Raw genomic sequence first — 24,708 nt, 5'->3', positions numbered from 1 at the left:
GCTACTGTTTCAGAGAAACTTCAATATAGAATCGACTCATGACTTTCATCAGGGATACTTCCTGAGTCTTCTATGAATCCCCAGATTCATAAATTTACTTGGGGGTATAATTTTCTCCGGGAAGCATAGTAAAACGTAACTGAAAAGCATCCCCTTCATGGTGTTACTGAGAACAGAGCACCTTCCTGAGATCGGGAAGTGAGGCCCTTGACTGCCGGGCTCTCCTCGTGCCCTCGACCTTCCCCTTCATACCAGTCCTACTCTGGGAGACATTCACATTTGTGCTCACCTGGGCAGTCTATAAAGTGTGACTCCTTTCAGATGAATCACAAATGGTCAAATTAAATGCCAGGGTCTGCCATACCTTGAGTCTTGCCTTACCAATAACAGCATGAGCCAAATACAGAGACCAGAGTATTGCCTTTACATAATTTTCCTTCCCCAGGTTAGGTCGTATTTAACTGTAGCGACACCAGCCATGTTTGAGCCGAAGCCTGCAGCTCTCTCAAGCCTGCCTTGCCCACGTTAGCTCCGCAGATCTGCCCGCTTTGTTCACCGTGGCCGGTGCCGCACGGTTCATTTCAGACGAAAACACAGATCGACTGCTTGTAGAAGCCTAGTTTTTCTTGTATTTTTATGCAAGATCCCAGACTTAAAGGTCATTAGGAAGACTTTTTTTTAATACTTATGGAACAGATTTTACTTTTTCCTTTAATACCAAGGGCATGATTTTTATAACATATGAAAATGTGTTGGTGTTTGAAGTTTCTAACAAGAATTATTTCACTCAGTTGTGTTCTCTCTACATTGTTTAGAGAAACTGATGCAGTAAAAACAGAGGACTCATTTGCCATCTAAATAGACTAACGTTGAATTCTGTTTGGCTTAAATATATGAGCTTTTTGCTCTCCAGATGGCCTTTTGAAATAGAATCTTATATTTGTGTGAATAGTAATTATTAACAGAAACAGTATTTATTCAACAAAAATAGGTAAGATGGGGGCACCTAGGTAACTCAGTCAGTTAAGCATCTGACTCTTGGTTTTGGCTCAGGTCATGATCTCATGGTTTGTGAGTTCAAGCCCTGCCTCAGGCTCTGCACTGACAATGCAGAGCCTGCTTGGGATTCTCTCTTTCCCCCTCTCTCCATCTTCCCCGCTTGCATTTGTGCCCGCCCACTCTTGCTCTCTCTCTCTCTCTCTCTCTCTCTCTCACTCAAAATAAGTAAACATTTTAAAAAGTAAGTAATATGATAGAATCACTGTTTTGACCTCAAATTTACCTAGAATGTAAGAGTAGAATTAAAACTATAATTTCCGCTGTAGCACATTGAACTGAACACATGACTGTCTTTAAACATAATGTGGGATCAGTAATAAAGCCCTGATCCGCGTTAATATGCTCCGAAAACTTGCTCTCTTTCAGGGGCTTTGCCTAAACAACAGGCATCTTAGCATAAAGAATTTTCCTTTCTCTTTGTTTCTTCTTAAAGATGAAGTATCACTTTATGCAAATATTTGGTGTTGGTTCTTAACCACCATTGACACTTTTAAGTGTTACCTGGATACCAGTATTCCCTGCTTCCCCGCTGCTCTTGGCTCTAAGCCGCTGGATGGAGAGCACTTCTGCACTTGACAGGGGAAGGGGAGTACACAGTCACACCTCACAGGGAGCCCAGGTTGTGTGCCCGGCCAGTCTGCGTTTAAGGCAATGCCCTCTGAACGCATTTCCCATGCCGGTCTTCACTGTCATGTCCTGCTTTGAGGCAGAGCTGATACCCGTGTAATCCCTCCTCTTCCTCTAGTAATGCAGTCCGCTGTGGTTAGAAGTTTCTAACGTGAACTTGCATGTTGCAGTTGCTGCCCACCTGGATCCTAGCTGGTTTGACTCGAGGACCCTTAAATCCTAGAACTTTTGAGCTTCCATGAGATCACTCACCTACTCCCCCGGGCCTCCAAGTTTCTCGAGCTAAAGCCACTGGTTGTGGTGTCTTCAATTTATCTGATACCGTTCGCTGCTCATCCTTTAGACTCCTTTTCCTCATCTTCCACAACCTTAACTCCTGATTTTTTTTTTTGGCAGCTCTTTGCACCTGTCTCATTGCCCACCAAATTGCATGTCCTCCATGGCTCCTTCCTCATTTTTCTTTCAATCCCATGCTGTGCAGTGTCTCAGAGTAGCTTGCTTATTTGAGCAACATCAGCCAGCCTGTATGTGGGCAGCTTCTTAAAAAGGGTGTCTATTTGCCTTGACCTCCTTTTTACTTTTCACATTCATTTGCCTGATACCTACTGAATGTCTGCCCTTTGCTATCTCATTAGCGGCTTGTATTTACAGGCGCAAGTGGACTCCCACTCCTCCGTCACCTCATCAGGCATGTCCCCCACCTCAGTGAACGGCTGTGCTGGCTACCTGAGTACACAGGGCAGAACTAGCATTCACAGTCTCCTCCCTCTCCACCCTCATCCCCATCCCCACACCCACCTAGTAGGAGTCCTGAACTCATTCGAGTTCTTTGTTTTAAGCTTCTTCCCTGTCCCTGCCGTAGGAGCTGTCATTTCACACGAAGACTTTCCTGTGGCCCAAACAGCTCTTCTCCACCTCCACACAGCATACTGCGTGGGGCAGGCTGCTACAAGCTGCTAGAAGTGGAGCTGCCCCCCACTGCAGCCTTCTGCACGGCCTCCAGCACAGTCCACCTGTCTGCACGTTATCTCCTCAGCTGGCTTTTGCTTTCCACCTGCCGTCCCCCCTGCAGGCATGGGGGGGACTCCGCTGCCCATTTCTCCCTCCCAAAGCCTTCCCATGTGCAGCCCAGCTCAGCCTGCCCTCCAATCCCTGTTTCTGCAGCTTAGCAATTGGTCATTTGGTTGTTATTACTGAATTTATTACAGTTGATCCTTGAACAACACAGGTTCAAACTGTGTGGGTCCACTTATATGTGGGGTTTTTCAGTAATTTACGGCACAGTACTGCAAATGTGTCTTCTCTTCCTTATGAGTTTCTTAATAACGTTTCCTTTCTCTGCACACTTCCTGTTTAAGGCTGAATAATATTCCACTCTGTGTATATATCCATGCATCCGTCAGTAAACACTAGAGTAAGTCTGTTTATTGTGATAAACATTAAAAGATCAGTAGAATTGAAACAGTGGTTTGACAAAGCTATAGAATTAAAGAGTAGATTGAAGTAGAATTCCTTGATTTTTCTTGGCTGAGTTTAGAATTATCCTATTTTAAATGTTTATTTATGTTTGAGAAAGAGAGAGAACACGGGAGGGACAGAAAAAGAGGGAGACAGAACCCCAAGCAGGCTCCACGCCACCAGTGCGGAGCCCAGTGAGGGCCTCAAACCTACAAACTGTGAGATCATGACCTGAGCTGAAATCAACAGTCGGACACTTAACCAACTGAGTCACCCAGGTGCCCCCTAGAATAATCCTATTTTGAAAGTAAATTCTGAGTAAAACTGTCTCAAACTGACCCAAAGTGAAATGTGAGTTGTTCTTGGTTGAATTTCCTAGAAAGGAAACCAAATTATGGTATTGTACTTATCAGCCAAGATGAGGAGGAAAAGCAGAGGGCCACACTCGACTTCAATTCATGGGGCTCTTAAGGCTCCTTTTCCCCCAACTCTCCAAAGAAACTGGCAGACTGTGGCATCCACACTGGGATTAGAGTTGGATGGGATGCAAGCTCACGTATTCAGATCATAGTGCAGTAAGTTTCCTATTTAAGTGTCAGAGAACGAGCCCAGTGTTTGAGCTCCGCACACCTCCCGGGTCCCTCTCTGTCATGCACTCTGGAGGGGATGAGAGCAGAGCGCTCCAGCGCAGCCCCCACCTCAGGCTCTCCAGTTGCTCAGAAGTTGCTCTTCAGACCTCCTAAGCAGCTTCTGTGCACTCAGCCTGGACAAATGTCCTCCAGAAAGTGTAGGAAGCTCTGGAAAACCCATTCATACAAGTTAGAATGACCTTCCAGAGGACCTTATGAAGAGCACTGGTTGTCTGGGAAGAGCAGTAAGGTGGCGTGTGACCCTGCCACTGTGTGCATCACTAAGGAGTTGTACTCCTCTGGGCGCCCTGCAGCAGGGGCTTGCCCTCCTACCCGCCTCAGCAGGGCCTGCGGCATTAGGACTGCCCAGGAGGCCTGGCCTGGTCACACCGTGTAGGAGGCTCTGCAGAGGCCCACAGCGGTCCTGGGGCTTTTCTTAGCCCCTAAACACACACACGTGCGTGCATGTGCACGCCACGGGATGGCCTTCCCAGAAGCCAGATCTAACATGGTTCCTGCTGTCACCCTCCTCCTCATGGAGAAGAGAGTGAGAGTCCTTGCCTGATAGGGGCACATCAACTACATGAATGTGTCTATCAAGAGTTTAACTCACAGGAGAAAAGAAGATATTCTGTTGCCCTATATTTGAAACCACTTTAAGAGTTGTTGATTGCTGGGGCGCCTGGGTGGCTCATCAGTTGAGCGTCCAGCTTCGGCTCAGGTCATGATCTCACGGTTCGGGAGTTCGAGCCCCACATCAGGTCCACTGCTGTCAGCACTGAGCCTGCTTTGGATCCTCTGTCCCCCTCTCTGCCCTTCCCCTGCTCATGCTCTCTCTCTCTCAAAAATAAACATTTTTTAATTAAAAAAAAAAAAAAGATTTGTTGCTCACACAGCACATAAATATAAACTTGCGGAAATTAGTGATAATTAAGACAAATTAGCTACCTAGACCCGCTGCCACAGTCATCCGTGTGACATTTTCGCATAAGCTTCTTGTTCAGAGTCCTGGACAATACAGTGGTCTAACTAAGGTCAGCTCCTGCTTATGAGTATCCTACAGTCTGGATAGAGAGCGGCCGTTTGGGATCTTCCTGTTGTTAAAGTGCTTGGTGGGAGAAGTAGATTTTACCAGCAGGAACAATTGCTGTGAAATAATGAGATGGGCAGTGTCCCCAGGGCAGGTCTACAGAGTTGAGTTGATCTCTCACTCAGAGTGTGTGTTTCTGGGTGTGTGTGTGCTCTGAGTGCGGGGTGCTCGGCTGGTGGCTGTGCCACAAGAGGGCTTATTAGACAGCTCAGGCCACATAAAGATGGCCCAGGACCACTTACTGTGGACCCACCTCTTCAGGCTCACGTTAAGGAACATATGCAAGTGCATAGGGGTGGCGGGGGAAGGGCCAAGTCCTGTACGTGTGGCCCTGCTTACCCGTGTGTGTGGGAGTTCCTGTCCCAGAGTCTCCACCCTGGAGGGAATCAGAACCCAGCCTCATTAAACAGCCTGTAGTGTCCCAATCTACCACTTTGGGTTTGACTCTCTTGGCTCCCCATTATATTTTTAAAGCGACAAATGGTGATATCCTGCAAAATGGACAAAATGAAAGCAGGGCTATAGAGATGAAGGTGCGGGGCAGCCCTGAACCAGGGTCAGCAGTATGTTCTTTTTTAGTAATTGATGGACTAGTCTGCAAATGGCTCAGACTTGAGTACTGGTGGGATTCTGTGGGAAGGGAAAGTAGGCTGTGTGGCAGTGGTTTACCCTCCTCACCCAGGGCAGTGGTGACGAGGGGGCTGGGGTCTTGGAGACCCTTGACGAAGGGGTCCGTGGACAGCCACTCTGAGCAGAGGCGCATGGCGTGCCGCATTTCAGCGCCTGCTTCCCCTTGTTCTTTTTTGTGTCCTGGGATAAGGAGTGAATTTATCTTGGCCGGTGTTTTCCAGTCTTTAAAATCCAGCGTGTCAAAAAAAAAAAAAAGACCACTTAGCTTTGCACTGAAGGTTTTGGCTGTGACTTGCTTTCGTGAGGGATTTGTGGATATTGGTGGAGGATAGGATTACTCACAGAGGGCCGTGTTTTAGGGGACTAATGGATTCTGATCTTTCTGTATCTCCCTCAAATGTACCTGCCCACCGGGATCTTCATGATCAGCTCTGGCCACCCCACTGCTTTGCTGCAGAACCTCTGTGCTTCCCTGTGACCTAACAGATGAGGGTTGTGCTTCCTCGGCCTCCCATAGGAGGGCTCACCCTGCAAGACCCACTCATCCTTCCTGTCACAGCCAGTCCCCATCTTCCACTCGGGACGCGAATCCAGCCTAACTTGTCGTCGTGGTGGCCACGTACTCCCTCACACTCCTTTGCCCTAACTCTTGACATCCACGGAAATCCATGGTTTCAAGCAAGACCTATTTCAAAAGCGTTTCTTCATAAAGCTTCCTTTTCCTAGTTTTTGCAGTAAGATTTGACTTCCAACCTGCCCGAGCTCCCCTACACTCTACGCATATTCACGCCAGTTACATTTTACTTGCGTTTTACTTAAAAACTATAGATAGGGATTATTGAGTTTATATTCTATGCCAGGCTCTATTCAGAGTTCCCTTGTGTGAGTTTTCTCAGTTCATCCACCCAGCAGCCCAGTAAATTGGTCGCTCTTTACCCCCTTTTTTTCAGATAAGGATGCCCAGGGATTGAGAGATGAGCTGTTTAGTGCAGAGTTACAGGTATTAGTGGGGGAGCTGAGATTAGCATCAAGGCCGTCAGACTCCAGAGCCCCTGTCTTAGCCACCGTGGTCTGTGAATGAGATCTACCACCACACACAGAGAAGCGCTCAAGAGATACATGTCCAATGGATGACTGCATGTCTGTGTGCTTAGGGGTTGGGGGCCCGTCACGTGCACTGCAGTCAGAGGCAGCTGCGTGGGAGTGCAGCCTATGCGGTGTGCACCACGCCCCACGCTTAGAAGGGTCTGTGCTGGGTTTCAGGCTGTGGTGCGGCTGTCTTCAAATTGGCAATGCTCTTCCGACAAAGGGATTCACATCTTCATTTTGCTCTGAGTCCCACGATGTAGGTGGTCCTGCAAGCAGTCCATTTTTATGTTCTGTTCTTCAGAGTCACGCTTAGGTATAAAACTGACTCTTCTCTTGAGGCATCCATGATGTGTGCCCAGGCTGTGAAGTTCTAACATCCTGCCGCCAGCTGTGACACTATGCTCCATTTATCTCCGCGCCGTGAACTGCCTTAGCTTCCTAACTGTGCAGGAGAGCAATTCCTTGTTGTAAACTGACCTTGTCACTGGGGGCTCAGCAGAACAGGATTTCCATGATCCAGTCTGAACAGCTGATATGGAGTGTTTGGTCAGAGAGCCAGGGCTGGCTCTGGCTCGTGGAGAACACAGTAGGAACAGATAAAAACAGAAGCACAAGTGACTTGAATTTGAATATAGCTTGTTCAAACTCTAGTCTGAATGTAGCACCCAAATGACATTACCTGGAGTCGTTTTAGAGAATTTTTTTTTTTTTACATAATTCTGGAAGAATCCTGGTTGATCTACATTGCTGAAGACAGATTTTAACTTGGTCCTGTCCCCTGGATGAACAACATTTTAATTGCTAAGTTGTGGTAAAATGCTATGCTTAATTACAGACTCAAGTATCTAATTTGTCCGTCATTGCCTCTATTTGAAACCCTTTCTCTTGTTTTTGCCATCATTCCACTGTTTGCACTGGGGTTACAGAGGGCCTGTCTCCCTGGACACATTAGGCAGTGCTGTCACAAAGCAGGACATAATTAAACCTATACAGAACTACTCAGGAAAAACTTTTGTCATCAGCTACTTGGATACTGAATTCTTTATCCATAACTTGATAAATTACAATCCGTCACAATCTGAAGAGATGAGTTTAATGAGAATCTATTAATGTTAACACTGTACGTGTGGCCCTGTGCGTTGATATACAGGGAGGGTGCGGTGGGGTGGGAATTTCTTATTTTGTTAGAAATCTGTATTTTGAGGGTGAGCCTCTTCTCCCTTTTCTCCTGGTGTAAGAATGCTTCTGGAAAAATGAAGAACTGATTCTGATCTTGAACCATCTCTTCCTAACTGTCCATTCCGCTCAACTCTGTGTTTTCTTTGCAGCGAAATGCATTGCATATAAATGAAAAGCTGGTGTTAAGTGGAGTCTTGCAGACTATGGAGGTATTGTCTGTCAGGCTGATGATCATGACTTTTTCAGTTGCTACATTTTTGTCATACAATCAAAAAGCGCTGGTGTTTGGTTTCTGCAGAGGGAAGTGAGAGGGAGCTCCAGAGAACACTTAATATCAGTTACTTTAAAAACATTTAGTTATTTCTTGGCTAAATTTACAAAAATATAGGGAAAAGAATCTACCAAAATTAACACTAAAAGGTTTAGACCTTTCCTTTCTCACAGTAACCAGAACATTCTTGAAAATTCTTACATTCCACAGAATTGAAACACTCTCACAGCAGTTGAAAGATGTGTTAATGTTAGCCCTCTAAACCTATTTGGGCATTAACATTCAGATGCCAGGTTTGGTTGAGGGGGGATGGGAGAGCGTGCTCTTTTAAGACTAGGAGAAAGTAGAAAAATCTCAGTTTCTCTCAAAAGAGAAAAAAAGCCTTGTGATCTTGCGCTAAGTCTTCACTGGCCTCAGTAACCCTTAAATAGAGTGTGGGGGTTAGAGATTCGAAAAGTCAGCATGCTAGCTTGCTGTGTGAGCCAGTTTGGGGGATACCCCTTTTCAAAGTGCAGGACAGCACGCAGCCTGCCTTGAGTAATGACCAGCCGCGGGCTCTCCCTGGCAAAAGGGGGCTGCCCGTGCCAGGCATGCAGGGCCTCTTACCCACCGAGCGAGGTCTGTTCTCAAGTAATATTTGTGTAATAGTATCAGTTTCAGAGTATTTGAAAAGAATAGTAAGTCATGAGTCTAAGAGCTAATTCTGGAAAGTCTTTTGCCCACCATACACACATCTACAGTCATAAAAGCATTTGCGTGGCTTTCCATCAGTTTCTGTTTGCATGTTCTGTGTGTGTGAACAGACAGGAAACAAAGCCACTATTGAGTTCTATAAATGCAAAAGAAGGATGGGATGGCCTCTTGGAAATGCTGTTTTTTCACTTTGGGATAACTCCAGTAACCAAGTAAAACTTTCTGATACATTTGCCAAATAAAAGAGCTAAGGTTGAGAACTAGCCTGAGATGTTTTAAATTAATGTTCGTTTTGGAGAGCAGAGTCAGGAAAGCGGGCTCTCAGTACAATGGTAAAAGCTACATCTTGACTTTTCCTGTGGAATCAGTGATCACTTCCTGCCAGAAACAAACATTTTAACATTCACCATACAGTTAATTCACTGACATTACTTGTTTACCCCGAAGAGAGAATATCATCGGGCCCCCAGAGATTACACTGGCTCTGACCACGTGAACATGGTTGTACTTCATTTTCATCTTTCTGTAACACCTCCTCCTCCTCTTCACGGTTGGAAAATCAAAGCACCTACAAATGAAACGGTAGTTGAAGTTTCTCTGTAGTACGTGCCTATAGAAGCCAAATTCTTAAGGCAGAAAGGAGTGTAGGATCTTGTTACATTTGGATCCATGCTGCTCTTTAATCCCTCCCTAGTCTTCTTTGTAACTTATTTCTCCTACTTCTCCTCCACTCCAGCCCCCTTTCGATTATTTCAGGATAAATAGGGAGAGATTTGGGAGATGTCTTAATGGAAAAGAACAGAGATGTAGATTTTATGGTACCTGGGAAAGTGTCTTGATCTCTCTCTTATCAAAACACATTACCCAAAGTAGGGATGAGCGGGTGTCCCAAGACCCCACTGGCCCCTGACCCGACGTGGCTGCCCCACATATACCCCACTCCTGAGCCTGGGTGCTCGTGAGAGCACCGCTGTGTGGCTGGTATTTCTCTGAGCCTGTGTAGCAATATCGGGATAACAGGAGGAGCTTGGGAACTCCGCCTCTTTTCCTAGCTTCTCATCCCATTCCTCCAAGGGCCGTAGCATCCTTGTGTCCTTATTTGCACCATCCGATGCTACCTAGAGGAGCCATTATCAGGAAGTTCTCTTGCCGTTACCTGTCAGATTGACGGTACGCCCAGAGGTATCTGGTTGTAATTTCAGCATCCTGTTTTCTCACATTGAAGGAAGAATATTAACTTTGAATCTGTTCTAATTGCTTTTAGTATAATAGTCACAAGTTTTGGCCCTTTATCATTAGCGACCAACTGTTTTTCAACTGATAGAGACCCACCATTAGTGGACCCCCTAGCCTGGGCAGCTGACATCCCTGTTGGCCCTCCCCTCCCCCTGCAGCCTCCTCCTCCTCCTCCCTACCCCCTCCTTTGTAATGTGTGTTTATTTTGAGAGAGGGAGAGAGTGAGCAGGAGAGGGACATAGGGCGAGAGAGAGAATCCAAAGCAGGCTCTGTACTGACATTGTGATTTGGGATGGGGGAAGCCTAGACATCGAAGACCAGTGAGAGCAGAGGTGTGCTGATCCAGGGTACAGATGAGGGAGTTTGGAGGACACTCAGCAGCTTGAAGACCAGTTACCTTCTTAGTCTTAGTCTGTGCCTGACACACAGGTTATACTCATTACAAGTTGAACTTCATTAGATCAGTTGACATGTAAGATGAGGAAAGGGAGGGAGGAGATGGTTTCAAGGTGTTTAGTTTGAGATAACAAATACAGGAGGAACAGGTTTAGGGGACTGGGTGGGGGATGGAAAACTGGTTGGGTTTGATGAGGTTTAATTTAATCGCAAGGGCTTTCGCTGGAGATGTCTGGGAGACAGCTGGAGATCTGGGTTTGTCGCAGAGAAGAGAGTTCTGGCTTCTCAAGTCAGACCCGCCTCTTGGGTATAGACGGATTTGGGAGTTAAAATTTCAGCCTCTGTCCTTATCCTTTTTCTGTTAGAAGAGCTTCTGTTGGGGTTCTGGTAACCCCTCTGTCAGCTTCCTGAACCTGAAACCCTATCCTGCCCTCTTCCAGAAGGCACATAGGTTCACTGCTGGAAAATGCTGTGGGGGGCGGGGGAGGGGGGGAATGGGAGCAGAGTGGCTCAGTTGAGCATCTGACTTTTCCTCAGGTCATGATCTCGCCTTCGCGGGGTTTTGAGCCCCGTGTTGGGCTCTGTGCTGACAGCTCAGAGCCTGGAACCTGCTTCGGATTCTGTGTCTCCCTCTCTCTCTGCCCCTCCCCTGCTCACGCTCTGTCCCTGTCTCTTGAAAAATAAAATGTAAAAGGAAAGAAGGGAGGAAGGAAGAGAAAGAAAGAACGAAAGAAAGAAGAATGAAAGAAAGAGGAAGGAATAGAAAGCGAGGAAGGAAGAAAGAAAAAGAAAATACATACATACATACATGCATACGTACTGGGTCTCCGTGGATCGGGTTCTGTCCCCAGGCTTCAGAACTTCAGTTTGAGTAGAGGATACCTTTTCATGTGAAAGTACTGACTGTGCAGACCCATTGCAGACTGTCCTAGTAAGGAAAGAAAACCCGGCCTGCTCTGGGGACAGTCTTTTAGCACTGAGCAGTGGATTTACAGCGGAGAGCTCTGGCTTACTAGACGAGTGATTAGATTCCACTCGTTCAGCTCTCGCACACAAGTGACCTGCCTGGCCACAGGAGTCGAGAACCTGTGCCCACGTTCCCTCTGAATGGAAATATTAGTAGGAAGATGTAGTTTACCCCCAGTCACAGTTGCCAGTGTCACTTGTGTCCCCGGGGTTGCCCTGTTGTCTACTAGAACAGAGGAGGTAAAGGGCAAAGCCCACGTCTGTCCTGATGACACAGCTCTGGTTTCTGTCCCCAGAGCCCGTCAGCAGGGTGAGAATCTGTGGGGCACACCTCGGCTGGGGTGTCACAGACGGTCTCTACTTCCAGTTGAATTCAATAACTGACATTCTAGGTGGGGTTTTTTTCACGGAGGTTTTTATATGGTGGTGCTACCATCAACCACACTTACAAATACTAAATAGCAAAATCTGAATATTCATTCCAGACTTTGAGCGGTAAGACTGGAGAACAAAGACCCAGAGAATGCGCCAGTCTCAGTGTGGTCCCAGACTCTGGGAGAACCGGTGTGAAACCTGGAACTGATTGCCCCCATGCATGTCGCTGGGGCTCAGTTACCCTCTGCACTGCCGTGCTCGCAAACTGCATAAGCAGTTCTGCCCGCTGAGTTCTGGCAGCTTTTGGAAACATACATGTTTTCCCCCATTATTTTTTGACGTCTCCCCTCGCCACACCGCCCCTCCCTCCAAAGCCATTTTCCAGCCATTCCCTTAGGGAGTAGTTTTATGGGGAGGTTCTTTTGTGGGCTTCCAGCTGGCTTCATTTTCACTGTCTCCACGAAGTCGCTTTCTCTGTCACATTCGTAGGATATTATCATCTGTGGTGCATTGCCTCGGGACATCCCCTTGGACTGACTGCATCTTTTCGGTTTGCGCTCGCAGGCTGTCTCCTGGCTCAGACATCTACGTGACGGTCTCCTCCATGGCCCTCGCGAGGTCCCAGCAGTGCCGGAACTCCCCGAGCAACCTGTCCTCATCCAGCGACACCGGCTCCGGTGGAAGCACGTACCGGCAGAAGTCCATGCCCGAAGGGTAGGTGCGGGCCCCGCTGACTCAGACACGCCTTGGCCCATCTACACAGGAGCCAAGGGGGAAACGCACTCAGTATTCCAGCTAGAAAACGCTTTAATGTCTGCTTCAAACCACTTCTCAGGAAGTGGTTTCCTCATCCTTCCCTAGTGCGCAAGCACCTCGTGGTGGAGAGATCGGGCTGCATCACTTTCTTCAGTCTGTGTGTTGTCCGGCACAGCTCTGGTCACTCTCTCCAAAGCACACCCAGGGGCACGCAGCATGCACTGGCTGGAGTGTGTGTGCCTGCTAGAGCAGGGGAGCCGTCATCCTAGCCGAAGCTTAAAATTACTTTTCTCACACTTTCAAAGGCTCCTGGGATTTCAGCCTGTGGGTGGTGGTGGTTTCTTCATCTTTTGTGAAAACACAAACACCCAAAGGTAACTGTGTGCCTCAGACAAAGGCTAAGGCTACATACAAACATACATACATGTATGTATGGCTACATACATACAAAGCCAAAGGCTAAATGTGCACGGTTTTAGAGGCTGCTATAAAGAAAGAAGTGGGGAAAAAGCCCAACCCACCAGAATGTCTGAAGCTGGGAAGTAATTAGCCGGTGGTGCATATTTGCCACCTTTGCCCAGAAGAGCACTCAGAGAGCCATCGAAGACTTCCCTCTGGGGTATCTCTCTGGGGAGGTGGATGGAGAACTGAAAACCATTTGAAAATCAAATGTGAGGCATTCATAAAAACCCATGTTTCTATTCTGAGTTTTCCCCCCAAGTGTATTTTTAACAAAGGCACACATGATTTGGTTACTTTCTTGAGATGTTACCATGTTACAAAATAGTCAGGCTTACTAAGAATACCTTCATAATGGGTATTTTGGTTTTTTATCCTATAGCATTTTGTTGCTTTTTATAGCTATTAAGTATGATTTTTTTCTTGCTGTTGCTAAATACTTACGTTAGCAGAAAGCAGATAATAAAACCACTATAAAATGTGCTTGCCCCTGCTGCATCACAACCTCCCCGACCCCGTCAGGATTCCCGGGGAGCATATCTAAAATCCACATGTCTTCTTTTAATTACTTCAGTGACAATTAGGAAAAAACACAAAGTGTATCTCTTATTCCTGAGTTCCTGCAAAAGGTTTCATGAGTGAAGTATTCTTATCATATCATACCACAAGTCCTAACCAATTGTTTCTTGTTTTAATTAGTAGAATTTAAATGACCTGCTTTTACTTCAAAAATAAGAATCCACTGCAACGTTAGTGTTAGTACGGCAATAAAATATAAATGAGCTAACGACAACACAGCACTGTTTCCTTGTGACTGTGATACACTTTACATGTATACCAAAAGTGTAAGTTAAAACCTTAGTGGTTTGGTGAATTTTAATGCCAGAAACATGGCTCCAGTGTCCACCCTGTACAGTGTTTTCAGTGAGGTGGTAATTCTTCAACCTGATGTGTGACAGTAACCCAACTGTAGGTGGTATTGAGGGTTTTTCCCTTGCTCGTGAGGCTACCCAGTGATATTTACCATATAACATCTTCTTTATTTGGGCTAATCTTTGACAAGAAGGTAATGATATGATGCTTTAGTCTGGATGCCAGGCAGGGTTCGCATAGATCCGAAGCAAGACAAGGTTCACTATCTGATTCGCACGCATTGCCCGAGGGCCAGGTTGGATTCTAAAGTTACTCTTCTCGAGAGAAAGAGGATTACATCCACTCTACCACTTAGCCCAGTGAAAGTAGGTATGTACAAGTTGACAGTGAGGCAGGGGTGTGTGTATGCTGCGAACTCATTAATACTTTAAGGAGCTTGGAAGCGTGGAATAATCCCAGTAGGTCAGATTGTTACACTGTGTTTGTCCCCAAGTATAATCTGCTCACTTGTTGTCTTCCCTGCACTTCAGTGGGCCCAGTATCTGCCTTGGAGGAGGTGGGGGGGCATGCCCTGGTGTGGGGATATTGAGATCACCCAGATCAGTTGAGAGGTAAAGTTTGTAACAGGATGACTAATAATGCCCACTCCACTTCAGTGTGGGGGAGAAAGGCACCTGCACAAGTTTGGGATGGAAACGAGAGATAGGTAGGAAACAACACTGTTGAAAAGACATAGGGTCTATTCTACCATCCTTGGAGCTGTATCTTCGGGCCACATGCTTTGAGCAATGTTGATGAGGGAGACCATGGCCAGAGGGAGGGATGAGCTGGGTAAGTGAAGAGCTTGGGGGTCATGGTGGGAAACATAACAGGGTTTATAGCCTGAAGGTGAGAACCACAGACGGTAGGTAGGCAGGCCAGTACAGCTTTCTTCCAGCACTCACATGAGGGAGGCGGCTTGTCCATGAACGCAGCTGAGACCAGTAAAAGTTGCAGAGAAGTTCCCAGCCCATGATGAGGACAGGCTGCGAGCCTGCTATGGAGAGCCGTGGGCCAGCTCATGGGGGGAGAGTTCGTGGTCCCTGAACGTGCCTCATGTATCAGCCAGATGGCACGTGCTTTTCAAGGCAGGATTTAAGGACAGCCTTACTCTATCATTCATTTAAAACCAGATGGCCAGATTTAAAAAAAGGGGGCACCTGAGTGGTTCAGTCAGTTAAGCTTCCAACTTTGGCTCAGGTCATGATCTCGTGGTTCATGAGTTCAAGCCCCCATCGGGCTCAGAGCCTGGATACTGCATCTGATTCTGTGTCCCCCTCTCTCTCTGCCCCTCCCCTGCTGTGCTCTCTCAAAAATAAACATTAAATAAATGAATGAATGAATGAATGAATAACCAGACAGCCAGAAAAGCATTTGGCTTTAAATCCAGAGGTTTTAAGAGTTGTCTTTAGTTTCCACTGCTACCGAAAAAAGGAAAAGCAAAATTAGAATCCACGTCCACCTTTTATCTCTGTGCTTTTTTGGACAAGTCTTCATTCATTACAAATTTAGAATAAAATCATAGGGCCAGTTGGAAGATATGTGCTTAACAAGGACTTTAGGGAGGAGATGGCAAAGATCATAATCAGTGACTCACCCCCACCACCCTTTGCTGTTATTATTAATGAAAATAAGCGGTATTGCATTAAGTAATAAATACATACGCAGATGCATACTGTTTTAGCCATTTTCCTCCAGATGTTTGGATCAACGTACGGGAAAGGCAGAACTGAAATCCACACACGGTCTTTGTAGGTACCAGCCTCCCCCCCTTTTTTAATGAACACCTTTTGTTGAAATTTTCATAAATCAGGTTTCTTGTTTATCATAATAGAGGTAACTTTGTTTAGCAAGGCTTATAATTGAGTTTGTAAACAGTGGTCATTGTGCAGAAGTAGGGGGAGGTTATGGTAGGAGGCTAATGTTACAACCTTCTCTGCTTTCCAGATGCATTTATATAGATTCTTCTCTCTGGACCCATATAATGGAACTACCATTTAAGAAATAAAGAAATCGAGACTTTGGGTAGGGGGCTGGACCACAACTCCAGGCCTGCCTCCTCCTCGTCTCTTTCTCTTTACAGTGTATAACTTGCTGGTTCTCCCCATGCGTTTATCAGTCTGTGGCAAATAAGACACCCATCATAGCATCAGTCATTCCAGGCTGTTAATCTTCCAACATATTGATCACTCATAAGCTCATTAGTAACCACACACAAATTTATAAATGTCCACGTAAGCCCTTGAATTTTATACTCTCAGCCTCTTTACCTGGGCTCAGTATTGACTTTGCTGATATTGCTAATCAAGGCATATGCTTTAATTAAGCACATATTACTATTCTACACAAGGTAAAATAAAATTGGGCCATTAAATAGCAAACTGTTCTTTCCAGAAATGGACATTTGCCTTTACATATGCCAGTTTACCTACTTCCAAACTCCTCTTCCCCAAAGGCAATTTAAAATGTATTCATTTCAAAAGTGGTCACTCTGTGATGTAAATGATAGCAGTCTTTGTCTTTCAGACCTTAGAACAAATGCCCAGAAAATACTCATTCCAAGAAGGAATGACTTAGTGACTTAGCAGCCCACCGAGTTCAGAGAAACCCCTGACATACTCCACTCATAAGATGTCCATGGAACTTTAGGAAGGGGAAGCCTTTCTCCTGCCCATGAATGACAGTCTAAGTTTGGCTGCCTACACATGGGCTAGAAAATTGGGGTTTCCTATTCTATATTTCTTAGGTTAGCTCGATGCTAACGTCTCCTGCCCTTGTTTACAGTGTATATACATAGCATACATACCCCTCTTAGACAGGTGGTGTGTGTGGACCATAACACACAGCTCCAACACCAGAGTACACGTGCCTAAGCCCGAGGGCACAAATGCTGACACTAAGCAGAACGGGTAGTGCCTGTCATTCCAGTGCAGTTCATTACACCCAGGACTATCCTCCCTTGATGGCTGAGGTCCCTGATGTGGTCTTTTCCTTTGTTGGGGGGAATTGCCATAGGTTTGGAGTAAGCCGCAGATCCCCCGCCTCCATGGACAGGCAGAACACCCAGTCAGATATTGGTGGCAGCGGGAAATCCACACCCAGCTGGCAAAGAAGCGAGGATGGCATTGCTGACCAGATGGGTAAGTAATGAACTCCTACAAGAAGCAAGTTGCTCTTAGGCCAAGGCGACTTTGGCCACCTCTCGATGACATCCTTAAAGCATTCTGTTGTAAAGGACCCCTTGGTCAATAAATGTAATTGAGAACTGTCAGTTCGATTACATAGAAGCGAGGACAACAAATAGGACCTGAGAGGAAACCCAAGGAATTCTAAGTAACCCCCCAGTTTAAAAACAGAAAGGACGTAGGAATTACTTTCGGCACGGAGATAAAAATGCCAGACTGCCAAACCACACGTGTCCTAAGTATCTCCCTCAACCCTTGTTTGTTTGTTTGTTTGTTTGTTTTTGCCTAATATAAGTGCCCTTAGAGACTCGTTGGTATTCTTGATGTCAAGTTTAAAAACAGAAATAAAAAACTGTACAAAGTGGGAACGCAATGCACCTTGTTCAGCCACACGCGTAGCCAGTTAGGATCTCCCCCTGCCCCCTCTGCTATTAAGCTGTCAGCTGAGGACATGTCTTAGCAGCATAAAGCAGCTGGATGGGAAAGATTTGCATTCGTGAGCCTTCATTTGAGTTTCTCTCTCTACATGCAGTTTTTCTACAGTGACACCATGGTAATAATACTAGTTGTTACAATAAAATTTTGCTGTGAAATAAGAGTGAGTTTCAAAACAGTAGCACCAAGGAGTTAGCATCAGTACAGTTGATACATCAGGGACTTGAATCTAGACGGTTGGGTGGGGTTCCCCCCCTTTATCTTATCTCTAGTAGCATTACCATCAGTATAGGGTAAAAAGAGGTAAATTGCAGGGCTGAAAGGGGTAAACTTTAAAGGCAAAGACCCATCTTTTTATCTTCCTTACAAATGCCTTCTTTGTTCTGTTTTAATGACTATTCCTATAAATGTACTAACCAGCAATGGCAACGTAGAAAGGAGTGGAGACAAGATGTGTTTAGCTAAGACAGGAATTGAGGAAGAGAAATGTAATTCTCAGGTTCCGAGATGTGCTTTGTTCCAGTAACTTCAGTGAGATGTGCCTTGTTACTGAAGCCATCTGTCATTACCCACTCTCACGGCTCCCACCCCCAACACAGAAAACCTGAGCATTTTCTGATCTGCTGCTCCGCTCTTGACAGAATGTTTTTAATCCCATATGTTTTGATACTGTTGAGATGGTAACGACACATGTGAAAAGGATCCCTTCTTCAACATGACTTTAGCAGCTTTTTTTGGCTCCTAGTGCAGGCTTTGAACAAAGCTGCCAGCAAGCCCTTTGTGCAACGTTCAGAGCCTCACTTCCCACTCATGTGAAGTCACATGGGGAATGCAAAGGTATCTCGGGACGGGAAAGGGTAATTACAAGGCTCGTCCTAGACCCGTATTCATTCTCTCACATAAACCTCCCTCTAGTCTTCTCTTCCTTGCATCTACTTTCGTTTGGTGGCATCCCACTCTTCGTAGATAAGACTCTGAAATTAATATCGGTGAATCTAATGAATCTTTTAAACACATTGGTTCATCCTTTTAGTAAGATCTGACTTTAGTAAGATCCCCCAGAACCTGCCAGAGAAGCCTTTTCACTACCTGGTGGCCTTTGGCCATCCAATATCGAAGACTTCAAGTAAAATGTTAAAATAAATTTTTCCTAATTTTTTATATTCCACCATTCCTAGCTCTCTCTGATGGGCGCATCAGATGGAATCTGGGGCTTGGTTGGTGTAACCCATGTAGGGAGGAATCAAGAAGAATAATTGTTCTGTTCTCATTACTCAGCACACTCAGGGCTGACCTTTATACACTCAGTTTGTAAGAACAAAATGCTGTAATGACTTTCAAGTCTGATTGAAAATGCTGAGGAAATTCTCATCTGCTAGCCAACCTACCTGCCTTTGTACATCGCGGTGTTACAAACCAGTACCCCGGTGGAGCTGGGGAGTTTAGCTTAAAGGGCGCACCCATTCTCAGTAGATTTTACTTTTCTGCCTCCACTTTTGGAAATGGTTGAGAGAGTCAAAGAGTATGTGACCCAGTCCTTTACGTGTAGGAGTTGAGAGAGTCAAAGAGTATGTGACCCAGTCCTTTACGTGTAGGAGTTGAGAGAGTCAAAGAGTATGTGACCCAGTCCTTTACGTGTAGGAGTTGAGAGAGTCAAAGAGTATGTGACCCAGTCCTTTACGTGTAGGAATGGTGTTGCAGAAGTCCAGAACTGCTGCCATTAGCCAGCGGTGTGTTAAGCTAAATCGCTTACCCTTTACCTTTGGAACCCCATCTTGAATGCCAGCTTGGAGTCCAAAAGGAAGCAATTGTCTTAAGTAAACTAGTTGCTGTGTGTCTTTTCTGTTGTGCTTAGCTTACAGTTATAGAGGACCTCAGGATTTCAATTCTTTTGTCCTCGAGCAGCATGAATATACAGGTAAAATATTTCCAAAGTGTCATGGTAAGTAACACGTGATTGCATCCATGCCTGTCTAGGTAATGTAGACCAAGCTAGGTTAGCCACACTTTGCAATGAATGAATTTCATAAATTTAATCCATATATTCTCGACATCCCCCCCCAGAACCAAAAGTTGATTCCTCACTTTGCCGCGTTGTTCATGGCCTTTGGTTTGGTGGTACTTGGCTATGCTAATGTGTATGACGTGACACACTGTCACCAGCTGCAAGCTTCACCCATCAGCCACTTAGTTTCTGACATGCTGTCTATTGTGTAAAACTCTCAGCAAGCTTATCGCTGAAATTCCGAGTTTGCTGGTCAGTGACCTGAGAGATGCAGTGGCAAGCCGTCTTCATTTGTCCACATGTGCTTGCACCGGTTCGATGCCCGCACCGTAATGTCCTGTGCTGTATTCCAGAGCCCACGTGCCATCTCCCAGCAGTATCAAAGGTACTGCCAGCTTTCCGAGAGAGCCCCAGTGGGAGACTCATGCGGCAGGATCCAGTGGTCCATTTGTCTCCAAACAAACAAGGACATGTAAGTTAACTGGAAAATAATAAAAACGGTAAGATCACTAGCAATGCACCTTTTGTGCAGTGTGAAAATGGCTGTTTTCACCGTGTGCTTGACTGTTTCTTCCACATGGTCAGAGGAGAAGTCATCTTGGTAGACGATGGGTATTGGCTATCATGGCCCTGGGATTTCTGTTGCCTGTGGCCCCAAGGTTGTTTTGAGAGAATTTCAAATTCCTCTTTGGTATGCATCTGCCACCCCACAGGCCTGGACAGAAGGCCATGTGATGCGATCACAAGCAGTCCTGAAACGTTGGGAACAGACATGTGCTAAATGTGGACTTTATTGAGGTGCCTGGGTGGCTAAGTTGGTTAAGCGTCCGACTTCAGCTTAGGTCATGACCTCAAGGTTCTTGAGTTCAAGCCCCACATGGGGCTCTCTGCTGTCAGTGCAGAGCCCGCTTCAGATCCTCCGTCCCCCTCTTTCTCTGCCCCTCCCCACTTGCGTGTGCATGCGTGCTCTCTTTCTCTCTCAAAAATGAGTAAGCATTTTAAAAAATGAAAAAAATAAAAGTGGATTTCATTTGCTTACACGACTGCAAGCATGACATAGGGTTGGAGCATCAGTCAAGGGGAGAAATAGCTACCTGACAGCTGCCCTTCCTGCTTCTCTTGCCCTGCGGACTTGCACGCATTTTTGTTTTACCGTAGTTCTCTAAAATTCCCTATTAATTATGGGTGGAATTCAGAATAAGAGGTTTTGCTCATGTAAGTTTTGCTGTAGTAAAATGAATATGAAGCTAAAGAAACAGAGTGCACACACCCATGCATGGTGCAAGAGCCCTGCACCAGGCAGTGTGGTGAGAGATTTACCGAAGAAATGTGATGTTAGCATCACAACATGTTGTGAGTGATAAATTATCCAGTCTGTCAGTTTCCTTTCCTTTATTACCACCTTTATATTGATGACATGGTAAAGTAATATTGTGAATAGATTAGGTTAGATTAAATATATTCTTAAAACTCTTTTCACCTATTTCTTCATTACTTTTTAATTGGCTACCACAAAGTTTAGCGTTATAAATGTGGTTTGTGTTACATTCCTATAGAAATCCGTTCTGTATTTTACACTCTCAGCACATCTTGATTTGGACTAGGCACATTGAAGGTACTCAGTAGCCACACATGGCAAGGGACCACCAAATCCCACAGCACAGATCCAGAGCTAAAGAAGTTCTGCCTTGCAAACATTAAAAATAAAGGAAGGCCTGGGCACCTGGGTGGCTCAGTCAGTTGAGTGTCCAACTCTTGATTTTAGCTTAGATCGTGATCTCCCCGTCCATGGGTTTGAGCCCTGTGTGAGGCTCTGTGCTGACAGCATGGAGCCTGCTTGGGATTCTCTCTCTTCCCCTCTCTCTGCTCCTCCCCCCGTGCTCTCTCGCATTCTCTTTCTTTGTCTCTCTCAAAAATAAATAAATGAAGGCCTTGTAAGATAAAAGGTGTTGTTGCAAAAAACTAGAGTGGCACCAGTGAAGTAACGGATTGATTGGTTCTTGTTTAAGAAAGGATCTTTCCTGGTAAAGTGAAATTGGTGTGTCCTCCTCCTGGTCCTCCCCGTAGCCAGTAAAGAGCATGTCTGTTTCCTCGGCCGTTACGCACATGCAAGCGCGTGTGTACACACACACACACACTCCTGAGGTAGTTTCTACTCTCCTCTTTTCACCTGATCTCCACCAGGTATCCTGACCTCCTGTCTCCCATCTAATTTGAAATATTATTTTATCCAGATATCTTTTGAAATCTATTTCTTTGGTAAATTAGAGAACATTATAAGTAACTCAGCCACTGTGTAAAGGATATAAGTTAGGGGCCCTTGGGTGGCTCAGTCTGTTAAGTATCTGTCTGACTCTTGGTTTGGGCTCAGGTCATGATCTCATGGTTTGTGAGATCGATCCCGCGTGGGGCTCCGCGCTCACGGCACAGGGCCTGCTTGGGATTCTCTCTCTCTCCCTCTGTCCCCCCTTCTCTCTCTCAAAATAAATAAACATTAAAGAAAAACTAAAGTATACAATTCAGTGGTTTTTGAATATATTCACAGAGCCGTGCGGCCAGAACCGCAGTCTCACTGCAGAGCACTTCCATCGCCCGTGTCCTCAGGCGCTCACCCGGCTCCTCCCTCCCTCCGGGCCGTCGACAGCCGCTCATCCACTGTCGGTGTCTGGTGATGTGGCTCTCCCGGGCATCTCATATGAATGGAATCATACGCTATCTGGCCTTTTGTGTCTGGTTTCTTTCTGCGGAACGTTGTTGAGGTTCATCTGTGTTCTGCCATGTGTTTGTACTTCACTTCTTTCTGTGATGATAATATCCTGTTGCATGGATGGTGATGGACGTGCGGGTTGTTTCTCTCTTTTGGCCACTATGAATAAGGCTGCTGTAAATATTCATTTAGAAGGGTTTTGTGAACATGTTTTCATCTCTCATGAGTAGATACTAAGAATGGAGCCATGATTGTTTTCCCACAGCAGCTGCCCCATTTTACATCCCTGTCAACTGTTCCACCTTCACTGCCGTCTGCCTTTTTGGTTAGAGCATCCCAGTGTGTGAAGTGTTATCTCATTATGGTGTTGATTTGCATCTCTCCAGGAACTAATGATATTGAGCATCTTTTTAAAAAAAATTTTTAATGCTTACTTAAAATTTTTTTTTAACATTTATTTTTGAGCATGAGCAGGGGAGGGGCAGAGAGAGGGACACTCAGAATCTGAAGCAGGCTCCAGGCTCTGAGTTGTCAGCACAGAGCCTGATGTGGGGCTTGAACTCACAAACCATGAGAGCACGACCTGAGCCGAAGTCAGATGCTTATCCAACTGAGCCACCCAGGCACCCATAATGTTTACTTTTGAGAGAGAAAGAGAGGGAGCATGAGTGAGGGAGGGTCAGAAAGAAGGAGACACAGAATCTGAAGCACACTCCAAGCTCTGAGTTTTTAGCACAGAGCTTGACGTGGGACTCAAACTCACAAACCGTGAGATCATGACCTGAGCTAAGGTCGGATGCTTAACCTACTGAGCCACCCAGGCACCCCCGTTACTGAGTAAAACATCTTTTTACATGTTTATTGGCCATTTGGTATCTTCTTTGGAGAAATGTCTCTTCAAATCCTTTACCCATTTTTTAATTGGGTTTCTTGAAGCACAAAAGTTTCTAGTTTTCATGAAATCCAATTATTTTCTTTATCTTTCGTGCTTTCAGTGTCATTCATATCTAAGAAACCATCGCATAAACCAGTCGTGAAGATGTATTCTTGTAAGCATCTTACAGTTTTAGCCCATACATTTAGGCCTTTGATCTTTTTGAATTTATTTTTCTACGCAGTAAGGGCCTAACTTCATTCTTTGTTTCTTGCATGCAGATACCGAGTTGTCCAAGCAGCAGCATCTCCTTTCCCTGCCACCCACCCCTCCTGCCCATTGACTTGACAGAGCACCTCTGCATAAATCGTACCACCAGGCACTCCTTAGAAAGCTGCCTCCTNGGGAGGACATCTCATGACAAATAAGCCTCCTATCCTGCCTTACATTTACTCGGAGCGGTAGGACTTTTGGAAGGAATCCAGCATACTTCCTGATTAAAGGGACACCAACACTGTTGATGGCGTTTAGCCTAAGTGAATGAAAATTGGATGGTAAAGATACCTGTTTCCAGCACTCTTTGCCATGAACACTCCGAATGGGTTCTTCCCGGCCCCTCCTGCGTTGGGTTTGTTGTCCCTGGAATTTCTGGGCCGTGAGAACCCCATAAGCAGAAACGTGCCACGGGGCCACTCTCCCGTTACTTCCGGCGTTCCAGAGGCAGAACCGACACTGAGGTCAGTCTTGCTTCCCTTGCAGTCGGACAGCCACTACTCCAGCCACTCCAGCAGCAACACCCTCTCCAGCAACGCATCGAGTGCCCACAGCGACGAGAAGTGGTACGACGGGGACCGCACGGAGTCCGAGCTCAACAGCTACAACTACCTGCAGGGCACCTCCGCGGACAGTGGCATCGACACCACCTCCTACGGCCCCAGCCACGGCAGCACGGCCTCCCTGGGAGCAGCCACGTCGTCCCCCCGCTCAGGGCCCGGCAAGGAGAAAGTGGCGCCCCTGTGGCACAGTTCCAGCGAGGTGATCTCCATGGCAGATCGGACTATAGAGACGGATGGCCTCGGCATGGACCGGAAAACAGAGTCCTCCCTGAGCCTGGACCTCCACGGCAAGAGCCAGGCCGGCTCCAGCCCTCTGACACGGGAGAACAGCACTTTCAGTATAAACGACGCTGCTTCCCACACAAGGTAACTGCCCCCCACCCCCCGCCGCCTCCGGCCTCCCCAGCCCACTCCCAAACCCAGTTTCCAGCCTCATCCCACTCGGCTTTGCTCAGTAGAGTATAAAGGAGGGGTTTCCGTGCAGGGACAGCTATTTTTACATATGCCTTTTATTTGCCTCCAAACTATGTGATTCCTGCAACCCTAATGCATTATTTTAGACTAAGAAAAGTTTACGGATTTCGTCTTTGTAAAGTTGTGTTTGATCTGATAAAAATTCTGTGTATCAGAAATAGAGAAGAATTTTATAATTTAGCCTTTCAGGTAGTGATAGAAAGTGTAACTGAAATAGTCTTTTGAAGGGGCACCTGGGTGGCTCAGTCAGCTAAGCATCCGACTTCGGCTCAGGTCATGATCTCGCGGTTCATGGGTTCAAGCCCCACATTGGGCTCTGTGCTGACAGCTCAGAGCCTGGAGCCTATTTCGGATTCTGTGTCTCCCT

General features: G+C 46.1%; 1 protein-coding gene and 1 long non-coding RNA gene across 8 annotated transcripts in view; one reads left to right on the top strand and one right to left on the bottom strand.

Annotated features, from left to right (window-relative positions):
- Positions 1-24,708, top strand: part of SIPA1L1 (signal induced proliferation associated 1 like 1) — a 354,681-nt gene that overhangs the window by 293,433 nt on the left and 36,540 nt on the right. For 4 of the 6 annotated variants that reach the window (XM_077750694.1, XM_077750696.1, XM_077750697.1 and 1 more), the window contains 5 exons: positions 12,263-12,412; positions 16,841-16,965; positions 19,301-19,363; positions 19,804-19,922; positions 23,791-24,233. In XM_077750694.1, coding sequence (XP_077606820.1) covers positions 12,263-12,412; positions 16,841-16,965; positions 19,301-19,363; positions 19,804-19,922; positions 23,791-24,233 — 900 coding nt within the window. The remainder of the gene's footprint in view (positions 1-12,262; positions 12,413-16,840; positions 16,966-19,300; positions 19,364-19,803; positions 19,923-23,790; positions 24,234-24,708) is intronic. The other 2 variants (XM_077750699.1, XM_077750698.1) reach the window with 1 other exon arrangement.
- The window catches only part of LOC144220467 (uncharacterized), a 52,195-nt gene continuing 36,684 nt past the window's right edge, over positions 9,198-24,708 (bottom strand). For both annotated transcript variants that reach the window (XR_013331747.1, XR_013331746.1), the window contains exons 3-4: positions 11,178-11,285; positions 9,198-9,293 (exon numbers count right to left, since the gene is read on the bottom strand). This is a non-coding gene — a long non-coding RNA (uncharacterized LOC144220467). The remainder of the gene's footprint in view (positions 9,294-11,177; positions 11,286-24,708) is intronic.

This window comes from Crocuta crocuta, unplaced genomic scaffold (genome assembly GCF_008692635.1).
Source record: "Crocuta crocuta isolate KB4526 unplaced genomic scaffold, BGI_CrCroc_1.0 scaffold186, whole genome shotgun sequence".
NCBI lineage: Eukaryota > Metazoa > Chordata > Mammalia > Carnivora > Hyaenidae > Crocuta > Crocuta crocuta.
This window is presented reverse-complemented; position numbering and strand designations above follow the sequence as displayed.